Source organism: Nicotiana sylvestris, chromosome 3 (assembly GCF_000393655.2).
Source record: "Nicotiana sylvestris chromosome 3, ASM39365v2, whole genome shotgun sequence".
Classification (NCBI taxonomy): domain Eukaryota; kingdom Viridiplantae; phylum Streptophyta; class Magnoliopsida; order Solanales; family Solanaceae; genus Nicotiana; species Nicotiana sylvestris.
The window spans coordinates 140,898,242-140,916,436 of NC_091059.1; the positions used below are offsets into that span (position 1 = coordinate 140,898,242).

The following is an 18,195-nucleotide window of genomic DNA, read 5'->3' on the forward strand; positions in this document are numbered from 1 at the left end:
AATGCATATAAACATCTAAAGGTCTTTGTGGATACCTGTTGAGGAAGCAAATAGACAAATGTGTTGGAGGATGCATTGAGACTGAGATTGTTCCCTTATTCACTTAGAGGTAGAGCTTTAGACTGGCTCGAAAGTCTCCCCAACCATTCCATCACTACGTGGGATGAGTTGGCCGACAAGTTTATACCAACTTTTTCTCACCGGGACATACGATTGCATTAAGGGATGAGATCTTAGCGTTTAAACAGGAACCAAATGAACTCCTTCTTGAAATCTAGGATAGATATAGAACTATGGTCAAGGAATGCCCTAACAATGATATGACTGAAACAATAATCCAACAGACATTTTATTAGGGTATAAACACAACCAATCGATGTGTGGTAAACCAACTAGCAGGGGGTAAGCTGCCTTTTGCTGAGGCCTGCGAGATTCTTGATGAGATGGCTGACACTTCCTCAGCTTGGCAGAGTCAGGCAAATGTTCCTCAGGGGGACCCTCATGTCATAAATCTTCACAAAGAACTTCAAGACCACGGATAAGCCATAACTGAGTTGACAACAACCATGAACCAGTTAGCCAAAGCAAGGCTTCAGCAGATTCAGGGACCAAAGCAAGTAAACGCAATGGAATAGGTTAATCTATTGATAAACAAGAGGAGACAACATGTGCAACAAATGCAAAACAATCAAGATCAATATGAGCAAGGTAGTAGTGGTTACAACCAAGATGATGGGCATGGTGAGCAAAATGAAGAGATTTTGTATGCCAACAACTATCAAGGACCACAAGGTAATGCTCCAAATCAACAATGGAGATCTCAAGGGAATAATCAAATTTGGGGCAACCAAGGCCAAGGTAATTGGAACAATAACAACAATAACTCCAACAATTGGGGGAACAACAACCAGAATTGGGGTAACAATAGCAATTGGGGTGGCAACAACAACCAAAAAGGTTGGAATAACGATAATCAAGGTAATCGGGGGCCGAGTTTTCAAATGCCTTCAATGTTTCAACAACCAAACAATCCGCCTCCATTTCCATTACAAGGTCCAAGCTCGTCCAAAAATAAGATGGGACCGATTGAGTCAATATTTGAGAAAATGATAAAGAAGAACGCCGACTCCGATGCCCAATTGGCATCCCATAATACTTCTATCCACAACTTAGAGGTCCAACTTGTCCAGATTTCGCAAGCTTTGAACACTCGCCCTAGGGGGACACTACCTAGTGACACGGTAGTGAACCTGAAGGGTGGGAACAATATTGGCCATGCAATGGCGGTGACCAGAAGGAGCGGTAGAGGTAGTGAAGCAAGTACCTCCAAGCAAAAGAAAGTTGTGAGTGATGATGTTGAAGTGCAAAATGACGATGATCCAATAGTTGATGAGAAAGTGAGTGAAGAGAATTTGGATGGTGAGGTGAGAATTGATATTCATGACAATGAGGAGGAGACTTAAAATGACGTGAACCCGTATAGGGAACACGTGATAGACATACCGGAAACGGTAATGCCTAAAGCTAAGGCTCATTTTCCAAAGCCTCCTCCACTTTATCCTCAAAGACTTACAAAGCAGAAGAATGAAAACTAGTTCAAGAAGTTTATTGAGACAATGAAAAGTTTGTCGATCAATGTGCCCTTAGTGGAAGCTCTTGAGCAAATATCGGGATATGCCAAGTTTATGACAGACTTGGTAACTAAAACGAGATCTATGGATTGTGAGACCATCAAAATGACTCATCAAGTGAGTGCCATTGTGCCCTCGATGGCTCTAAAGCTTGAAGATCCCGGTGCATTTACCATTCCATGTACCATTGGGAGTGCGGATTTTGCAAAGGCCTTGTGTGATTTTGGAGCAAGTATAAATTTGATGCCTTACTCTGTATTCAAAACTTTGGGTATTGGTCAACTGAGAGCTACTTCAATGAGATTGCAAATGGCAGATAGAACAATGAAGATGCCACTTGGTATTATTGATGATGTTCTTGTCCGGGTTGACAAGTTTATTTTGCCTGCTGATTTTGTGATTCTTGACTGCGAAGTCGACTATGAGGTGCCGATAATATTAGGAAGGCCTTTTCTAGCAACATGGAAGGCATTGGTTGATGTGGAAGCAGGTGAGCTCACCTTCCGGGTGGGTGACGAAAAAGTTATCTTCCACGTGTGCAAATCAATGAAGTAGCCTAACAGTACTGAGGTTTGTTCTTTTCTAGATCTGGTGACGGAGGTGATAGTTGATGACACGAGTGCCATGATCAATGTGGAGGATCCTTTGGAAGCTGTACTGGTGAACCATGATGTGACTGAGGATGATGGCTTGGTAGAGTATGTCAATTCCTTGCAAGGAATGGGTTCTTACTCCTATGAGCCCCGTAAACTTTCCTTAGATCTTGAGAATAGAAAGACTCCACCAACAAAGCCCTCAGTCGAGGAACCTCCCGTATTGGAGTTGAAGCCTTTGCCTCCACACCTCAAGTATGAATTCTTGGGCCCTTGTTCAACTTTACCTATTATTCTTTCTGCATGCTTATCTAACATGTAGGTAGAAGCCACCCTCTAGGTTCTCCAACAAAGGAATAAGGCAATTGGATGAACTCTAGCTGATATTCGGGGGATAAGCTCCGCCTTTTACATGCACAAGATTATACTTGAGGATGATGCCAAACCCTCCATGGAACATCAAAGGAGGTTGAATGAGGCTATACAAGAGGTGGTCAAGAAGGAAGTTATCAAGTGGCTAGATGCAGGGGTTGTGTACCCCATCTCCGATAGTTCATGGACTTCACTGGTATAATGTGTGCCGAAAAAGGGGGGGTATGACTGTGGTCACAAATGATCAAAATGAGTTGATCCCCACTAGGACTGTCACCGGATAGAGGGAATGCATGGATGATCGGAAGTTGAAAAAAGTGACCCGCAAAGATCATTTTCCATTGCCCTTTCTTGACCAAATGCTGGATAGACTTGCTGGGCGTTCCTACAATTACTTTTTGGATGGGCACTCAGGCTATAACCAGATTATGATTTCACTAGAGGACCAGGAGTAAACCACCTTCACATGTCCTTATGTCACCTTTGCATTTTCACGAATGCCATTTGGGTTGTGTAATACCCCGGCTACATTTTAGCGGTGCATGATAGCTATATTTACGGACATGGTGGAGGACTTCTTGGAAGTGTTCATGGATGATTTTGGTGTTGTGGGTGACTCTTTTGAAGAATGTTTGGGTAATATTGACAAAGTGTTGGACTGATGTGAAGAGACAAATCTAGTGCCTAATTGGGAAAAGTGCCACTTTATGATCGAGGAGGGCATCGTCCTCAGCCATAAGATCTCAAAGAATGGTATCGAAGTGGATAAAGCAAAGATTAAAGTGATTTCAAAACTCCCTCCTCCTACTTTCGTCAAAGGAGTGAGGAGCTTTCTTGGGCATGTGGGGTTCTACCGAAGGTTCATCAAGGACTTCTCCAAGGTGTTAAATCCCTTGTGCAAATTGTTGGAAAATGATGCAAAGTTTGTGTTTAATGATGAGTGCATGAAAGCTTTTGAGCTTCTCAAGTATAGATTGACTACCACTCCCATCATCACTGCACCCAATTGGAGCTTTCCATTTGAGCTCATGTGTGATGCTAGTGACGTTGCGGTGGGAGCGGTCTTGGGGCAAAGGGTGAAAAAAATATTTCATCCGGTGTACTATGCAAGCAAAACTATGAATGATGCCCTGGTTGATTATACGATGATGGAGAAAGAGTTGCAAGCAATTGTGTTTACAATGGAGAAGTTTAGGCTTTATCTCATGGGTTCCAAAGTGATTGTTCATACTGATCACGCGATACTCCATTACTTGATGACCAAAAATGACTCTAAATCTAGATTGATGAGATGGGTTTTGTTGCTTCAAGAATTTGACCTAGAGATTGTTGATTGAAAAGGAAGTGAAAATCAAGTGGCAGACCAATTGTCCTGCTTGGAAGAGGAGGGGAGATCCAAAGATGGTCTCGAAATTAATGATGCATTCACGGATGAACAACTCCTCTAAGTGTCTTTGAATAGTATGCCTTGGTTCGCCGATGTGGCTAATTTTCTTGTGACCGACATTGTTCCGAGTGAGCTCTCTTCTAACTAAAGGAAGAAGCTTAATGGGACATCTTGGATTATTACCGGGACAAGCCTTATCTTTACAAGATTTTTAATGATGGTGTGATCCGGAGATGTGTTCTGGAAGAGGAGCAAAAGAGTATTCTTGATGCTTGCCATTCCTCGTCCTATGGTGGTCATCATGGTGGGGCGAGAACTGCTTCAAAGGTTCTTAGCTATGGTTTTTATTGGCCTACTCTGTATAAAAATGATGATGATCTTGTCAAGAGATGTGATGAGTGTCAGAGAGCTGGTGGAATTTCCAAGAAGGATGAAATGCCTCTCACCACTATTCTTGAGGTTGACATTTTTGACGTGTGGGGCATAGACTTCATGGGGCCTTTTGTGAGTTCTTGTGGCAACACTTATATTATGGTGGCCATTTATTATGTTTCCAAGTGGGTTGAGGTTGTGGCTTTTCCCAACAACGAAGCCCAGAGTGTGGTGGCATTTCTTAAGAAGAATATCTTTACACGGTTTGGCACTCCTCGGGCAATCATCAGTGATGGGGGTTCTCATTTTTGCAATAGGGCATTTGATACTTTGCTTGTAAAGTATTGTGTCAATCATAAGGTATCAACCCCTTATCATCCTTAGGATAGTGGACAAGTTGAGGTCTCCAATAGTGAGATAAAAAGCATACTGTCAAAAACTATCAACGCAAATAGGATTGACTGGTCAGGGAAACTGGATGATGCTTTATGGGCTTACATGACTGATTATAAGACTCCAATGGGTATGTCTCCATACCGGTTGGTATTTGGGAAAGCATGCCATTTTTCGGTTGAGTTAGATCATAAGACCATGTGGGCTTTGAAGCGGTTAAATCTTGAGTGGGATGTTGCAGCAAATCTCTAGGTAGAGCAACTCAATGAACTGATGAGTTCTAGTTTCATGCCTATTTTAGCTCGTCCTTGTATAATGAAAAGATGAAGTACTTACATGACAAGTATGACTAGAGTAAGGAATTCAAGGAGGGTGGCTTGCTTCTCTTATTCAACTCTTGATTACGAATGTTTTCGGAAAAACCCAAGTCAAAATGGTCTGGCCCTTTTGAAGTGGTACATGTAACTCAATTTGGTGCTCTTGATTTGAAGAATAAAAATGGTGAAGTTTTCAGAGTCAATGGGCACCGAGTCAAACATTACATGAGAAAATTTGATGACATCCATGTGGTGGCCTTGATCAACTTCAAATGATGATGGTAACATGCGTTGTGCCACAACGTTAAACCAGGCGCTTCCTGGGAGGCAACCTATGTGTTTTTTCTTCTTTTTGATTTTCTTCTTAGTGTAGGATTTGTTTTGGACTAACTAGTTGTGAAGATATTTGTAGGAATGTTTGATGTAATGCAGGACAATATTGGAAAATTTGGCTAAGTATGCAATTGGACCGCTGACCGCGCTCAAAATTCTGTGGTCAGTGAAAGCTTTTTTGTGGGGGCGTGAATTGGTAGAGGACGCGGATTTGAAAAGTCTAAAATATGACCTCTCTGAAGTTTCAATCACGTTCGCGGTGGCATTTTCACGGTCAGTGGACTCTGTTCCGCAGTCGTGCCAACATTTCTGCTCTCAGCGGTTCCCTCTTGGTAACAACCCTTCAAAAAGGTAAAAGCGCAGATCGCGCTGGAATTTCGCGACCGCACCAGGTAAGGTCTGTGGGTCCTTGTACTTTTTAGTATAAATAGAAGGTTATTAGCCCTTTTTCCCTTTTCGAACCCTTGACTCCCACTGAACCTAAAAGCACTGTTCATCCTCATATTATGGTCTTTCAATCTCAATTACTCAAGAGTCAGTCTTTTACTGCACATCTCACAACTGGTATGCTCGATTAGTTGTGTTAATTTTATTCCTTTATTTTCTTTCATCTTTATGTTATTGTTTCTTTATAGTTAGGGTTAATTAGTTGATGCTAAAAATTCACGAGGATACTTGTTGTGCATGTGTAGTAGTGGTTAGTGGTGTAATTGATACCTATTAATGACCAAAAAAGTGAAACCCAAGGTCTAAGAGAAATAAAAAATGCTCGTCTGGTCGTAGTATTTCGTGGACAGTTGTCCAAATTGCGCTGTCCGCGTTCATGCTGTGTAAGAGCTGAGTGATTTGTAGGTCCATGAATAAGGTGCTTTTTTTCGTGGTTCGCGATTGACTTTACGCGGCCGTGCCTCTTTTTTCGTGGTCAGCGTTATGAGTTTGAGAGAGTTGGTAAATTGGTTCCGTGGTTGTGTTCGGTTTTACGCCAACCATGTTTCAAGTCTCGTGGTCGAGTTTCTTTTTTTTTGCTCTCAGCGGTACCTCTGATTCAGAGATTGGGTAGTCTGATTCCCAACATTTCGCGGACACGGTGCTTTTTTCGCAATCCGCAGTTGCCTTTACATGCCCGCGCCTCTTTTTCTGCGGTCAGCGGATCCTGATTCTAAGAGGTAGTATATGCAAGTCCTCTGCTATGCTTTATTTCCATGTGCAATATTTTAGCTTCAACTACAATGCTTAACCATATGATTGATACATTGTTCTGACTTGTTTCATGGCTTATTCTCTGCAGACAATAGTCTGATCTAGTGGTGCCGGTGATACACAAAAAGGGAGGGCTGAATCCTTCCGAGGTAGGGGAAGAGAAGGACAAGGCAAGACCAAGTTACCACTAGTGGTCCAGAAATCTATAGGGAAACTGCGGAAAACCATCAAAGCTGCGGACGATGCCGCATCCCATTCTGAGGGTAGTGAATATGCCCTGTCCCGGGAAGTTTCAGAAGGAGATTCAGTGCCAACCAATATTCCCGCAGACTTTCAAGGGAAATTCCAATTGAGAGACGAGCCTAAACCCCCCTGTTTCTCCTGCTTCTTCTGAGTCCTCTGATGGCTCAAAGGAAAGTAGTGAGTCTTTAGCATTAGATTTTCCTCATACTACACCTTTGGCCTCACCAGCAGACCCCATTGATGTAGATGTTGAGATCTCTGATGACGGGAGGGGTGGTGACACCCAGACAGGAGGATTGACGAGATCAAAGAACCTTGTGGTATGTCAAGAACGTTTTATGAGTGAAAAAGCCTACCACAAGTTTCGAGAGTGGTGGACTTAGAGGTCACTTAAACATGAGAGGGTTTTTATTGAGCGAGATCTGCTACCTCACAACCTGAATGTCAAAAGGCACTTCAATGAGAGAGTGAGGTGTCAGTTCTTCACCAGCAACTTACCAGATGCCAATAAACACTCTGTCAAGGAATTTGACGTGAATGTTGCCCACATAAAAAATGGCACATTTTTGGCTAAAGTCCGGAACAAGAAGATTAAGTTTGATGACAAGACCTTAAATGATTATAATGGATTCAATGATGAGGATGTGTCCCTGTATCTGGAGAATGTGGCTATGGATAAGTTAGCCCGCCCTTGGCTTGCATCAGTGATTGCTCTTCCGGGGACTACTCCATCTTGGCTGATACCTAGGGTCCCGATCTACAAGAACATTTTGAGCTTCAAGGCGAAGGGCTGGGAAACTTTTGTGTGTAGCCATTTTGACCCCACTACACATGACATTGATATGCCGGTCTCCTGGGCTATTATTGTGGGGGATATCATGGAAGGGTACCTGATCAACGTCGTGAATATTATGGTCAGGGTGATCACTAGAGTGGTTGGAAAAGATGAGAGCTCATACCCTTTCTCAAACTTCCTCACCATGTGCCTAGAGGATTAGGAAGTCGAAGGAAGGGACTTTGACACTAAGGTGAAACCAAAGAAGCCATTCTCCTGGTATAGCCTTCAGGGTCCAGACAACCCCAAGTCCAAGGGCAAAGCCAGCACCTCACTGGCCAGTCTGAAGAGCCAGGGGTGGTGGACACTGGTTCCGAGCCTTCCACTGCCATGCCACATCCTCCATCCGGACCATCTACATCTATGCCTTCTTTATCAGCATACCTCTGACTGCATTGAGGGTTAACCAAACTCTTTCCAGTATAAACAACTGGTTACAGGTAGTTATATCAAAGTTGTCTGTCCTATCCAGCACAGTGGCAGCTCAGTCAGATCCGACACAACCTCAGGTGCCTGCTTCAGTGGAGGAATCACTAAAGGAGCTTCTGGACAATCAGAAGAAGCTCCTGGACAACCCGAAGTTTATCATGGCCACTTTGGATGCTTAGGGAAAAGCAATCACAAAACTGGGCAAACAAACGAAAAAGATGAAAAGATTAGGGCCTCAAAGGAGTCCGTAAAGCTGTCGCGCAAGGAGATTGAGAAGATTAGATCATCTGCAGACATCCCATTAGACCTACTCTTGGAGGAGCCAGTTCCAGCAGCTCAGACAGCACAGGTACCAGAGCAAGAGGCTGATAAAGAGCCCATGAGGAGAGGGGCAATCCCTAGACTGAGGATTTAGAGATTGAGCTGGAGGATCCCGAGGGAGGTGACTCAGGCCAGCCACAGGACCCAGCGAGTGACCCCATGCAGACACAAGCATCATAGGGAGTTTTTCTTTACTCTTCCCCTATTCTATTTTTGTTGATAGCATTGAGGACAATGCTACTTTTTTATTTGGGGGTGGCCTTATTTTGATTTTGATGATGATTCGGATTTTGGTCTGTAATAACTTTGATACTATTTATTTTCTTTATTTTTTACTTATCGTACTTTATTTTCGTACTTTTGGTATGTATATAAAGTTACCTTTCCATGTATATATTCATTCCCCTTTTATGTATATTCCTCTCAATCTCCTATTATACATATTAAGTTTACTTTCTGTATTTTGCTTTATAACTTCTTTTGCAATTTTCCTTAATAGCATAGCTTCTTATTTCATATAGTAGTTTCTTTTTATTATTTGTAGTTTCTTACTTTTACATGTTTTCGTGATCAATAAGCCTTTGGTTTTCTTAATGCCATGTTTCTTTCCAAAGGTGGAATTTGTGTAAACCGGGTGGCTCTTCCCGATGATGGATGGCATGACAACCTTCTTAAGGGTTAGAGTCCGTTTTCTTTATGTTTTTGTGTAAATAGCAGTAAAGAATAAAAGTGTCTCAGGAAAAGCTTCACTTGGGCCTAACATATTTACCTTTGACCTTATGGTTAGAAACAAGTTGATTTGAAAAGAATGGTGCAAGTTGTGACCTTTAGACTCTTGTGTTGACTAAACAATCATCGAGTCGTTCTCTAGAACCATTTGTGTTGCTCAATCTTAGATATGGTTGTTATGGGCCCTTGACTCTGTTCTCTTTAGCAATCCAATCGCTTGTGTGGTGAGGTATTTATTTGCAAGTCCAAGTCCCTTGCCAATAAGTCTATAACTTGCCCTAAATGTTTGTCTAGGCGAAATTCTAAGTGTAGCTCGACTTGAGAAATGATTATAGGCTCTCCTTGATCCAAATTAAAACTTGAAAGCATCCATAGCCCACCAAATATGATATTCCTAGTCAACCCCATTGAGCCGTAGCCTTTATTCTTTCAATAACCATGATACAAGCCCTTATTCGTTCTAAAATGACCCTCTCTTGGAACCCGATCTTTCCTTAGTACAATAAGCAAAATCATAAGTTTGGGGGGATAGACGAGGAATGCAAAAGTGATAAAAGGTACAAAATGAAGAAAAGGGAAGGCAAAAAGAAAAAGAAAGAAAAGACAAAAAGTCAAAAAGAAAGTGAATAATGTAGAAAAATGAAGGGATTCAATAAAAGCAATGATGAAAGGCTTGGAATGATTAGAAAGCATAAAAATGATTGTCATGAACGAGAAAGAGTGACAGTGTGTCTCTCTAGTCCCCTAAGGAAGGAGAAAATGACTTAAAAAGTCAAGAAAGTGTGAGCCGAAATGAGAAAATGAAGTGCTTAAGGAAAGATGAAACCTTCATAGACCAATATATCCTACTTTGAACCAAAATCCTTCATTAATATCCCGCAAAAGCCCTATATGATTTTGAGTTGAGTGAGCTTACATTAGTAGTGATTCATATAAGGGGCAAGATTATGGTACTTAGAGTCGAACTTGTGACATTCCCTTGTGAGAGACGAGTGTGCTTCTTTACAATCCTTGTTTTGAGTGCTTCAATTCTTAAGTGAGATTTTGCTCATGGAGAGTGGAGGAGAAAGAGTTTGGTTCCACAACGACCTACGTAGTAGAGCGAGCTTCCTTGATGAGTTAAGTCAACTCTTGATGCTCTTGTGTCACACTAGAGCCATAGTGCTAATAAAGGTTGTGTGTTGTTGATAATGCATTTCTGTTGACGGTAATTGTTAGTCCCAATTGATGCTTGATGAAGTTACCTTAGAACACCTGAAATTTTCCTTTCTTTTATCTTGTGGAGGTGGGAATTACTTTGTTTGCTTTAGGACAAGCAAAAACTTAAGTTTGGGGGAGTTTATAACTACGAATTCTAGCGTATCTTATACTCTCTTTTGCTTAGGTTTTGGATAAAAAATATGTAAAAGTATTCCCGAAAATTGACTTATTGTGCTTGTTTGCAGGGTTTGGTCAAAATGAGGCAAGAAAGCCATAACTAACTCATGAAAGAGTTAAAATTGCACAAGTTCAAAGCTGAGATGAAAGCGCTGACCGCGAAGGAAAAGAGCGAATGCGGAAGGTCCACCGCTAAAGCGGCCACAATTACATTGTTCGCGGAATTGAGATCCAAAGAAGGCATTTTTCTCCTGACGCGCAATGGAATACCTGACGCGGCCACAGTACAAATTTCGCTGAGATGAAATAGCGTGCGCAATGGAATACCTGACGCGGCCGCGGTGCAAATTTCGCTGAGGGAGAGATAGAGATTCAGAGGCCTTGCAAGATGAGCTCAAATGAGGAACGCGGGTCGCGAACGTTTTATGCGACTACGATTGAAGCCAATGCTGACACGATAGAATTTACGATGTCTGCGAAACCTAGCCCAGTCCCAGTCCAGAATTGAAGAAATGCGGTCCGCGCTTGTTTTTGCGCGGCCGTGAAAGTTCATGCGCTGAGGCGCCCAATATTCCGCTGACAGCAGAACAACATCCGTAGAGGTGTTTTTGTCCAGTAATTTAGCTGTGTATAAATAGATCCTTTTCACATTTATAGGTCATCTTTTGTATCAGGGAGCTCGTGAACAACTATACTTTACCACTTTGAGTAATTTTAGAGTAGCTTTAGCTACTATTCTTAGGTTTTATTCTTGTAATCAACTTTTATGGCTTATATTTCATCTTCATCTTTGTTTTCTATCTTGATTATGAGTAGCTAAACCCATTAGTTAGGGTTGTGACCCAAACGTAGTGTGGATATTTAATGGGTCTTCCATTTTAGGGCTTAATTGTTTATAGGTTAGTGATATTTAGCTTGATTCATGCTTTAATTGTAGAATTAGTGGTTGCAAACACTGATTCGTACCTTATGACTTAGACTTTTCTTGAGAAAGAGGGACTAAGTCTAGGAAAATTAGGTTAACAAGGAACTGAGGTGAATTTAAGAGATTGATAGCCCCAATTAAAGGGTTAAACCTTGAGATAGTAATACCCGACTTGAGCTAATTTTACTTGCATTGTTTGAACACCCAATTGGTCTTGAGAAAGCCAATTAGGGCAAAGTCACTCAAACTACTGAGAGATATAGAATGAGTAATTTTGTGTAAAGGTTATATCACAACCACAAATGTAACATGCCTGTCCTAAATTTTAGATCCCATTAGATATTCGCCTAGGTGTCAGTCACTTCCCTAGTGCTTTTTATCAATTAAGAAAACTTTACAAAAGTTTTGTACTTAAATTATTTTCAGCAATTAATAGCTTTAAAAGTAGAATAGCAACAAATCCAAGCATGGTTAGAAGTGCAATTAAAAGCAACACGCATAGCTAGATTTGATAGAAACCCAACTCCTAACCAATATTAACTCCTTGTGGAAATCGATCCCGACCTTTCGGGTAAAAGTTGCATCGACCACTCCTCGCCATTATATAGTGGTGCAGGGTTGGAGCTTATCAGACTCAAACACTAATCTTTTCCTGTATGAAGGACAGAGAAGCTCACAATCATATCAGCAGCTTGGTAGATGAACATGGAAGGGTTCTACATAATGACAAAGCTGTTGAAGAGGAAACAACTTGCTACTATAAGCATTTATTAGGTTCTTCAACCTATCATCTGCCTTGTATTCAGGAAACTACAATGAGGAACGGCCCTGTACTTAAAAGAGAACAACAACTGCAGCTCATTTCTCCAATAACACCAGGGGAAGTGAATAAGGCTATCAGAGAAATCAATGATAGAAAGGCCTCTGGATGTGATGGTTTCACTGCACTATTTTTCAATAGGGTTTGACCCATTGTAGGAGAAGATATTACTAATGTAGTTATGGATTTTATTGACACGTGTGAATTGTATAAACCCATAAATTTCACAACAGTTACCCGTGTACCTTAGGTAAAACATCCTTCAAGCGCGAAGCAATATAGACCAATCTCCTATTACACTGTTCTTTACAAAATCATCTTAAAGATTCTCACTAGTAGACTACAAGGTGTGATAGATGATCTGGTCAATAGAAGTAAAGGAGCCTTTGTACCTGGGATAATAGTAATTGACGATATTGCCCTCATCCATGAACTGGTCAAAGCATATGGGGTAAATGGATTTCCCTTAGATGCATGATAAAGATTGATATGTAGAAGGCATATGACTCAGTGGAGTGAGTATTTCTTGAGCAAGTATCGAATGAATTGAAATTTCCTACCATATTTACTAAATAGATCATGAAGTGCATTAGTACTGTCACATACTCAATTATGATAAATGGAAGCCTTACCAAGCCATTTGAAGCCAAGAAGGGCTTGCGACAGGGTGAACCCTTGTCCCCTTTTCTCTTTGTACTGTTCATGGAGTACTTGAGCAGATTACTAAAGACATTGCAGCACAACATTGAGTTCAAGTATCATCTTAGATATGCCAAACTACAGATAGTTCCACTTAGCTTTGCGGACGACCTATTACTATTCTGTAGAGTGGATCTAAAGTCAGCTCGATTATTATTTGGGTGCTTCCAGTAGTTCTCACAAGCATAAGGCCTCGCTGCGAACCTAAACAAAAGTTCAGTATACTTTGGAGGGGTGAACCTCAATATGCAACAATAAACTCTGGACCTGCTGGGATTTGACAAAGGGGAGTTGTCCATAAGATATCTTGGAGTTCCATTAAGCACTAAAAGACTCTCAGTAATTCAGTGTCAACCCTTACTAGAGAAAATACTAAGAAAGATAACTTGTTGGACTTCTGTCACGACCCAGATTTCACACCCTCGGAAGTCGTGATGGCACCTACTAATATGAGCTAGGCAAGCCAAACCTTTAATCTAATTACTTCATTAACCAATTATTTCTTTTTAACAACTATAAGACGATAACATGGTAACAACGGAAATTCAAATTTAAGCGGACGACAACCATAAGATTTACGAAAAATGCATCTATTACAAATACTTAAGCCTTAACTACCCAAAACCTGGTGTCACAGTGTCACAGACTATCTAAGAGATTACTACATACAAAGTCTAAAGAAAATGACAGTACACTGTTTCTGAATAAAAGGAAAATGAAACAGGAAATAGGGATCGAGTGAGACGCCAGGGCCTGCGGACGCCTACAAGTCTACTTTGGATCTCCGCGTGGACTGAAGGTAGCCTCCACACTACGATCCAAAAGCTTCTCCGGGATCTGCATATAGTGCAAAGTGTAGTATCAGCACAACCAACCCCATGTGCAGGTAAGTGTCTAGCCTAACCCCGACGAAGAAGTGACGAGGCTAGGACCAGACTACCAAGTAAACCTGTGCAGTTATATAATATACAGCGGAAAGTAAAGCAGAATAAACAAATAAAGATGGGAAGGGGAAACATGCTTCGGGGAAAATAGGTAAAACAGAACATCAAGAGAACTATAAAGCAATCAAAATCCACCCACCAACAAGAGTAAGGAAAACAATCACTTTCTTTTCACATATTGTTGCAGGCGTGCAACCCGATCCCATTTTCTGTATCTCGTGGCAGGCGTGCCACCCGCTCCCATTTAATTTATTTCGTGGCAGGCGTGCCACCCGCTCCCATTTAATTTATTTCGTGGCAGGCATGCCACCCGCTCCCATTTCATTTATCTCGTGGTAGGCGTACCACCCACTCCCATTTCATTATATCTTGTGGTAGGCGTACCACACACTCCCATTTTATTATATCTTGTGGTAGGCGTACCACCCGCTCCCATTTCAGTATATCTTGTGGTAGGCGTACCACCCATTACCTGGTACAACCAACAATATTCACAAGTAATCCCGGCAAGGGAACAAAAGTAATAAAACAACTTCCCGGCAAGGAAACAATGATATTTCAACAACATTCTGGCAAGACAACAATACTATCAAAACAAACATCCCGGCAAGGGATCACTAATATCAAACAAACATCCCAGCAAGGGAACAATGGTGATAATAACATATGAAGCGCAATAAACCACAACGAAGTCATAACAATTATAACACAAGACTCACGGGCATGCTTGACAACAACGTATAGATACTCGTCACCATGCCTATACGTCGTACTCCACAATAAACATGTAGTAAATAAGACACAACTCCTAATCCCTCAAGCTAAGGTTAGACCAAACACTTACCTCGATGCCACGAACACAATTCATGATTCAACTATAGCTTTACCCCTTGATTCCACAACCAATTCGCTCGTATCTAGTCACAAGTTACTTAATTACGTCAATATACGCTAAATGAATCAACCCCACTGTATGAAAATGAATATTTTAAAGTTTTACCCATTCCCCTACGAACCCAAATATATAATTTGTTTTGAAATCGGACATCAAATCAAGGTCCAAATCCCCATTTTTTGAAAAACCTAGGTTCTACCCAAATACCCAATTTCCCCCTTGAAAATCATTGATTCTAGGATGAAATTTTGTAAAAAGAAGTTAAGGATTAAGGAAAATGAGTTAGAAATCATTTACCAATGTTTTGGAGAAGAAAGGTTGTTTGAAAAATCGCCTCTTATATTTTTGGGGTTTTGAAAAATGAAAAATAACTGAAAATTCCATTTTGGTATACCCCTCTCAGACCCCATGTGCGGTCCGCACAAAACGGAGTGCAACCGCACAACCCACCAAGTTGACTGCAGTGACATGTTCTATTAATTTAGCTATAACATTATCTATAGATATCCAAATTGTGATTTCTTTATCTTTCGGAAAACTAGACACGTAGGGCTACAACTTTTGTTTTTGAATCATCTTAAAATTCCTTGTAGATAAAAAGATATAGGCTTTTGAAGTCGGACCAGTGAAATGTCTTCACCGCGGACCGCACAGAATCTAGTGCGGCCGCAAAGCCCTCACTGCGGTCCGAACAAAATCCAGTGCGGCTGCACAAGCCCCTCCGCGGAAGCATTCCTCTTTGTGCGGACCGCACTGGTCTGTTCAGAGGCTTTCCACTTCTCTGAACCTGCAACAACTATGTTTTTAAGCCTAAGACATCCCGGAACCTACCCGAAACTCACCCGAGCTCTCGGAACTCCAAACCAAGTGTGCATACTAACTCAAAAACATCATATGGACCTACTCGTGCGATCACATCATCAAAATAACATGTAAAATCATGAATTAAACCTCAAAACTCAACATTTTCATCAAGAACTCTCAAAGTTCATAACTCTTCAACCGGAAGTCCAACTCATGTCAAATAAACTTCGTTTTTCACCAAATTTCACAGTTATCTTTCAAATACTATAAAAAGTTTGTACCGGGCTCCGAAAACAAAATACGAGCCCGATAAAAATGGTTTCAAACATTAATTCTTTTTCTAGAATTTCTATTTCTCTTATTTTCACATAGAAGGCTTTTCGGATATAGGTCCGGACCACGCACTCAAATTAAGGTGGGGTAAAAGGGAGGTTTTTAGGCCTCAGAACACTGAATGCACTTGCAACACAAGTGATGACCTTTTGGGTCATCACATTCTCCACCTCTAAAACAATCGTTCGTCCTCGAACAGACATAAGAAGGAAGTACCTGAGTCGGGAAAAAGATGGCGATAACAGCTCCGCATAACGGACTCGGACTCCCAGGTCGATGACTCAGCGAGCTGACCTCTCCACTGAACACGAACAGAAGGAAAACTCTTCGATCTCAATTGATGAACCTACCGGTCTAGAATAGCTACCAGCTCCTCCTCAGAAGACAAGTCCTTGTCCAATTGGGTAGTGCTGTAATCTAACACATGGGATGGATCACCGTGATGCTTCTGAAGCATGGACACATGAAACATTGGATGCACGGCTGATAAACTCGGCGGAAACGCAAGTCTATAAGCCACCTCTCCCACTCGATCAAGAATCTCAAACGGGCCAATGAACCTACGGCTAAGCTTGCCCTTCTTCCCAAATCTCATCATGCCCTTCATAGGCGACACTCAAAGCAATATCCGGTCACCGACCATGAATGCCAAATTTCGAACCTTGCGGTCGACATAACTCTTTTGACTGGACTGAGCTGTACGAAGCCTATCCTGAATGATCATGACCTTGTGCAAGGCATCCTGAACCAGATCCATACCCAACAACCGATCCTCTCTCGGCTCAAACCATCCAATCAGAGACAGACACCCCTACCATATAAAGCCTCATACGGAGCCATCTGAATACTCGACTGGTAGCTGTTGTTGTAGGCAAACTCTTCTAAGGGAAAAAACTGATCCCACGAGCCTCCAAAGTCAATGACACAAGCTCGGAGCATATCCTCCAAAATCTGAATAGCCAGCTCGGACTGCCCGTCCATCTGAGGAGGAAACGTTGTGCCCAACTCAACCCGCATGCCCAACTCTCGATGAACTACTCTATAGATATATAAGGTAAACTACGTACCTCGTTCCGAAATGATAGACTCGGGCACACCATGAAGACGAACAATCTCCTTGATATATATCTCAGCTAACCTCTCGGAAGAATAGGAGACTGCCACATGAATGAAATGCGCTGACTTGGTCAGCCTATCAACAATGACCCATACTGCGTCGAACTTCCTTCGAGTCTGCGATAGTCCAACAACAAAATCCATAGTGATCTGCTCCCACTTCCACTCGGGAAGCTCAATCCTCTAAAATAAACCACCAGGCCTCTGATGCTCGTACTTAACCTGCTGACAATTCAAACACCCAGCCACATATGCGACGATATCCTTCTTCATTCTCCGCCACCAATGATGCTGCCGCAAATCCTGATACATCTTAGCGGCGCCCGGATGAAAAGAGTACTTGGAACTATGGGCCTTCTCTAAAATCAACTCTCGGAGCCCATCCACATTAGGCACACAAACTCGACCCTGCAATCTCAAAACTCCATCATCACCTAAGGTAACCTGCTTGGCACCTCCATGCTGCAACGTGTCTCTAAGGAAACACAAATGGGGATCATCATACTGCCGATCACAGATACGCTCCAATAAAGAAGAACGAGCAACCGTGCAAGCCAACACACGACTGAGCTCAGAAACATCCAACCTCACGAACAGATTGGCCAAAGACCGAATATCCAAAGCAAGCGGCCTCTCACCGACCGAAATATAAGCAAGACTGACCATACTGGATGACTTCCTACTCAAACCATCGGCCACCACATTGGCCTTTCCCGGATGATATAAGATGGTGATATCATAATATTTTAACAACTCCAACCACCTCCTCTGCCTCAAATTCAACTCCTTTTGTTTGAATAAATACTGAAGACTCTTGTGATTCGTGAACACCTCACATGCCATGCCATACAGATAATGCCTCCAATTCTTCAACGCGTAAACAATGGCTACCAACTCCAAATCATGAACTGGATAGTTCTTCTCATGAATATTCAACTACCGCGAAGCATAGGCAATGACCTTGCCATCTTTCATCAACACTGCACCAAGTCCAATACGAGATGCATCACAATAGACTGTATAAGGCCCTGAACCTCTGGGCAAAACCAACACAGGTGCCGTAGTCAGAGATGTCTTGAGCTTTTGAAAGCTCGCCTCACACTTATCCGAGCATCTGAACTGGGCAC

The 18,195-nt window shown here is 41.9% G+C and overlaps 3 protein-coding genes across 3 annotated transcripts; 2 read left to right on the plus strand and 1 right to left on the minus strand.

Moving 5' to 3' along the window:
- The first annotated feature begins 677 nt into the window (after nucleotides 1-677).
- Nucleotides 678-1,463, plus strand: LOC138888092 (uncharacterized). Its single transcript, XM_070169903.1, has one exon. It carries the CDS (start codon nucleotides 678-680, stop codon nucleotides 1,461-1,463), a length of 786 nt encoding a protein of 261 aa, XP_070026004.1.
- A 153-nt stretch (nucleotides 1,464-1,616) lies between these two features.
- On the plus strand, nucleotides 1,617-2,546 carry LOC138888093 (uncharacterized). The gene is made up of 3 exons (XM_070169904.1): nucleotides 1,617-1,863; nucleotides 1,948-2,121; nucleotides 2,218-2,546. The coding sequence occupies exons 1-3, from the start codon at nucleotides 1,617-1,619 to the stop codon at nucleotides 2,544-2,546; spliced, it is 750 nt and encodes a 249-aa protein (XP_070026005.1).
- A 14,705-nt stretch (nucleotides 2,547-17,251) lies between these two features.
- On the minus strand, nucleotides 17,252-17,734 carry LOC138888094 (uncharacterized). Its single transcript, XM_070169905.1, has one exon. It carries the CDS (start codon nucleotides 17,732-17,734, stop codon nucleotides 17,252-17,254), a length of 483 nt encoding a protein of 160 aa, XP_070026006.1.
- Between the last annotated feature and the right edge of the window lie 461 nt (nucleotides 17,735-18,195).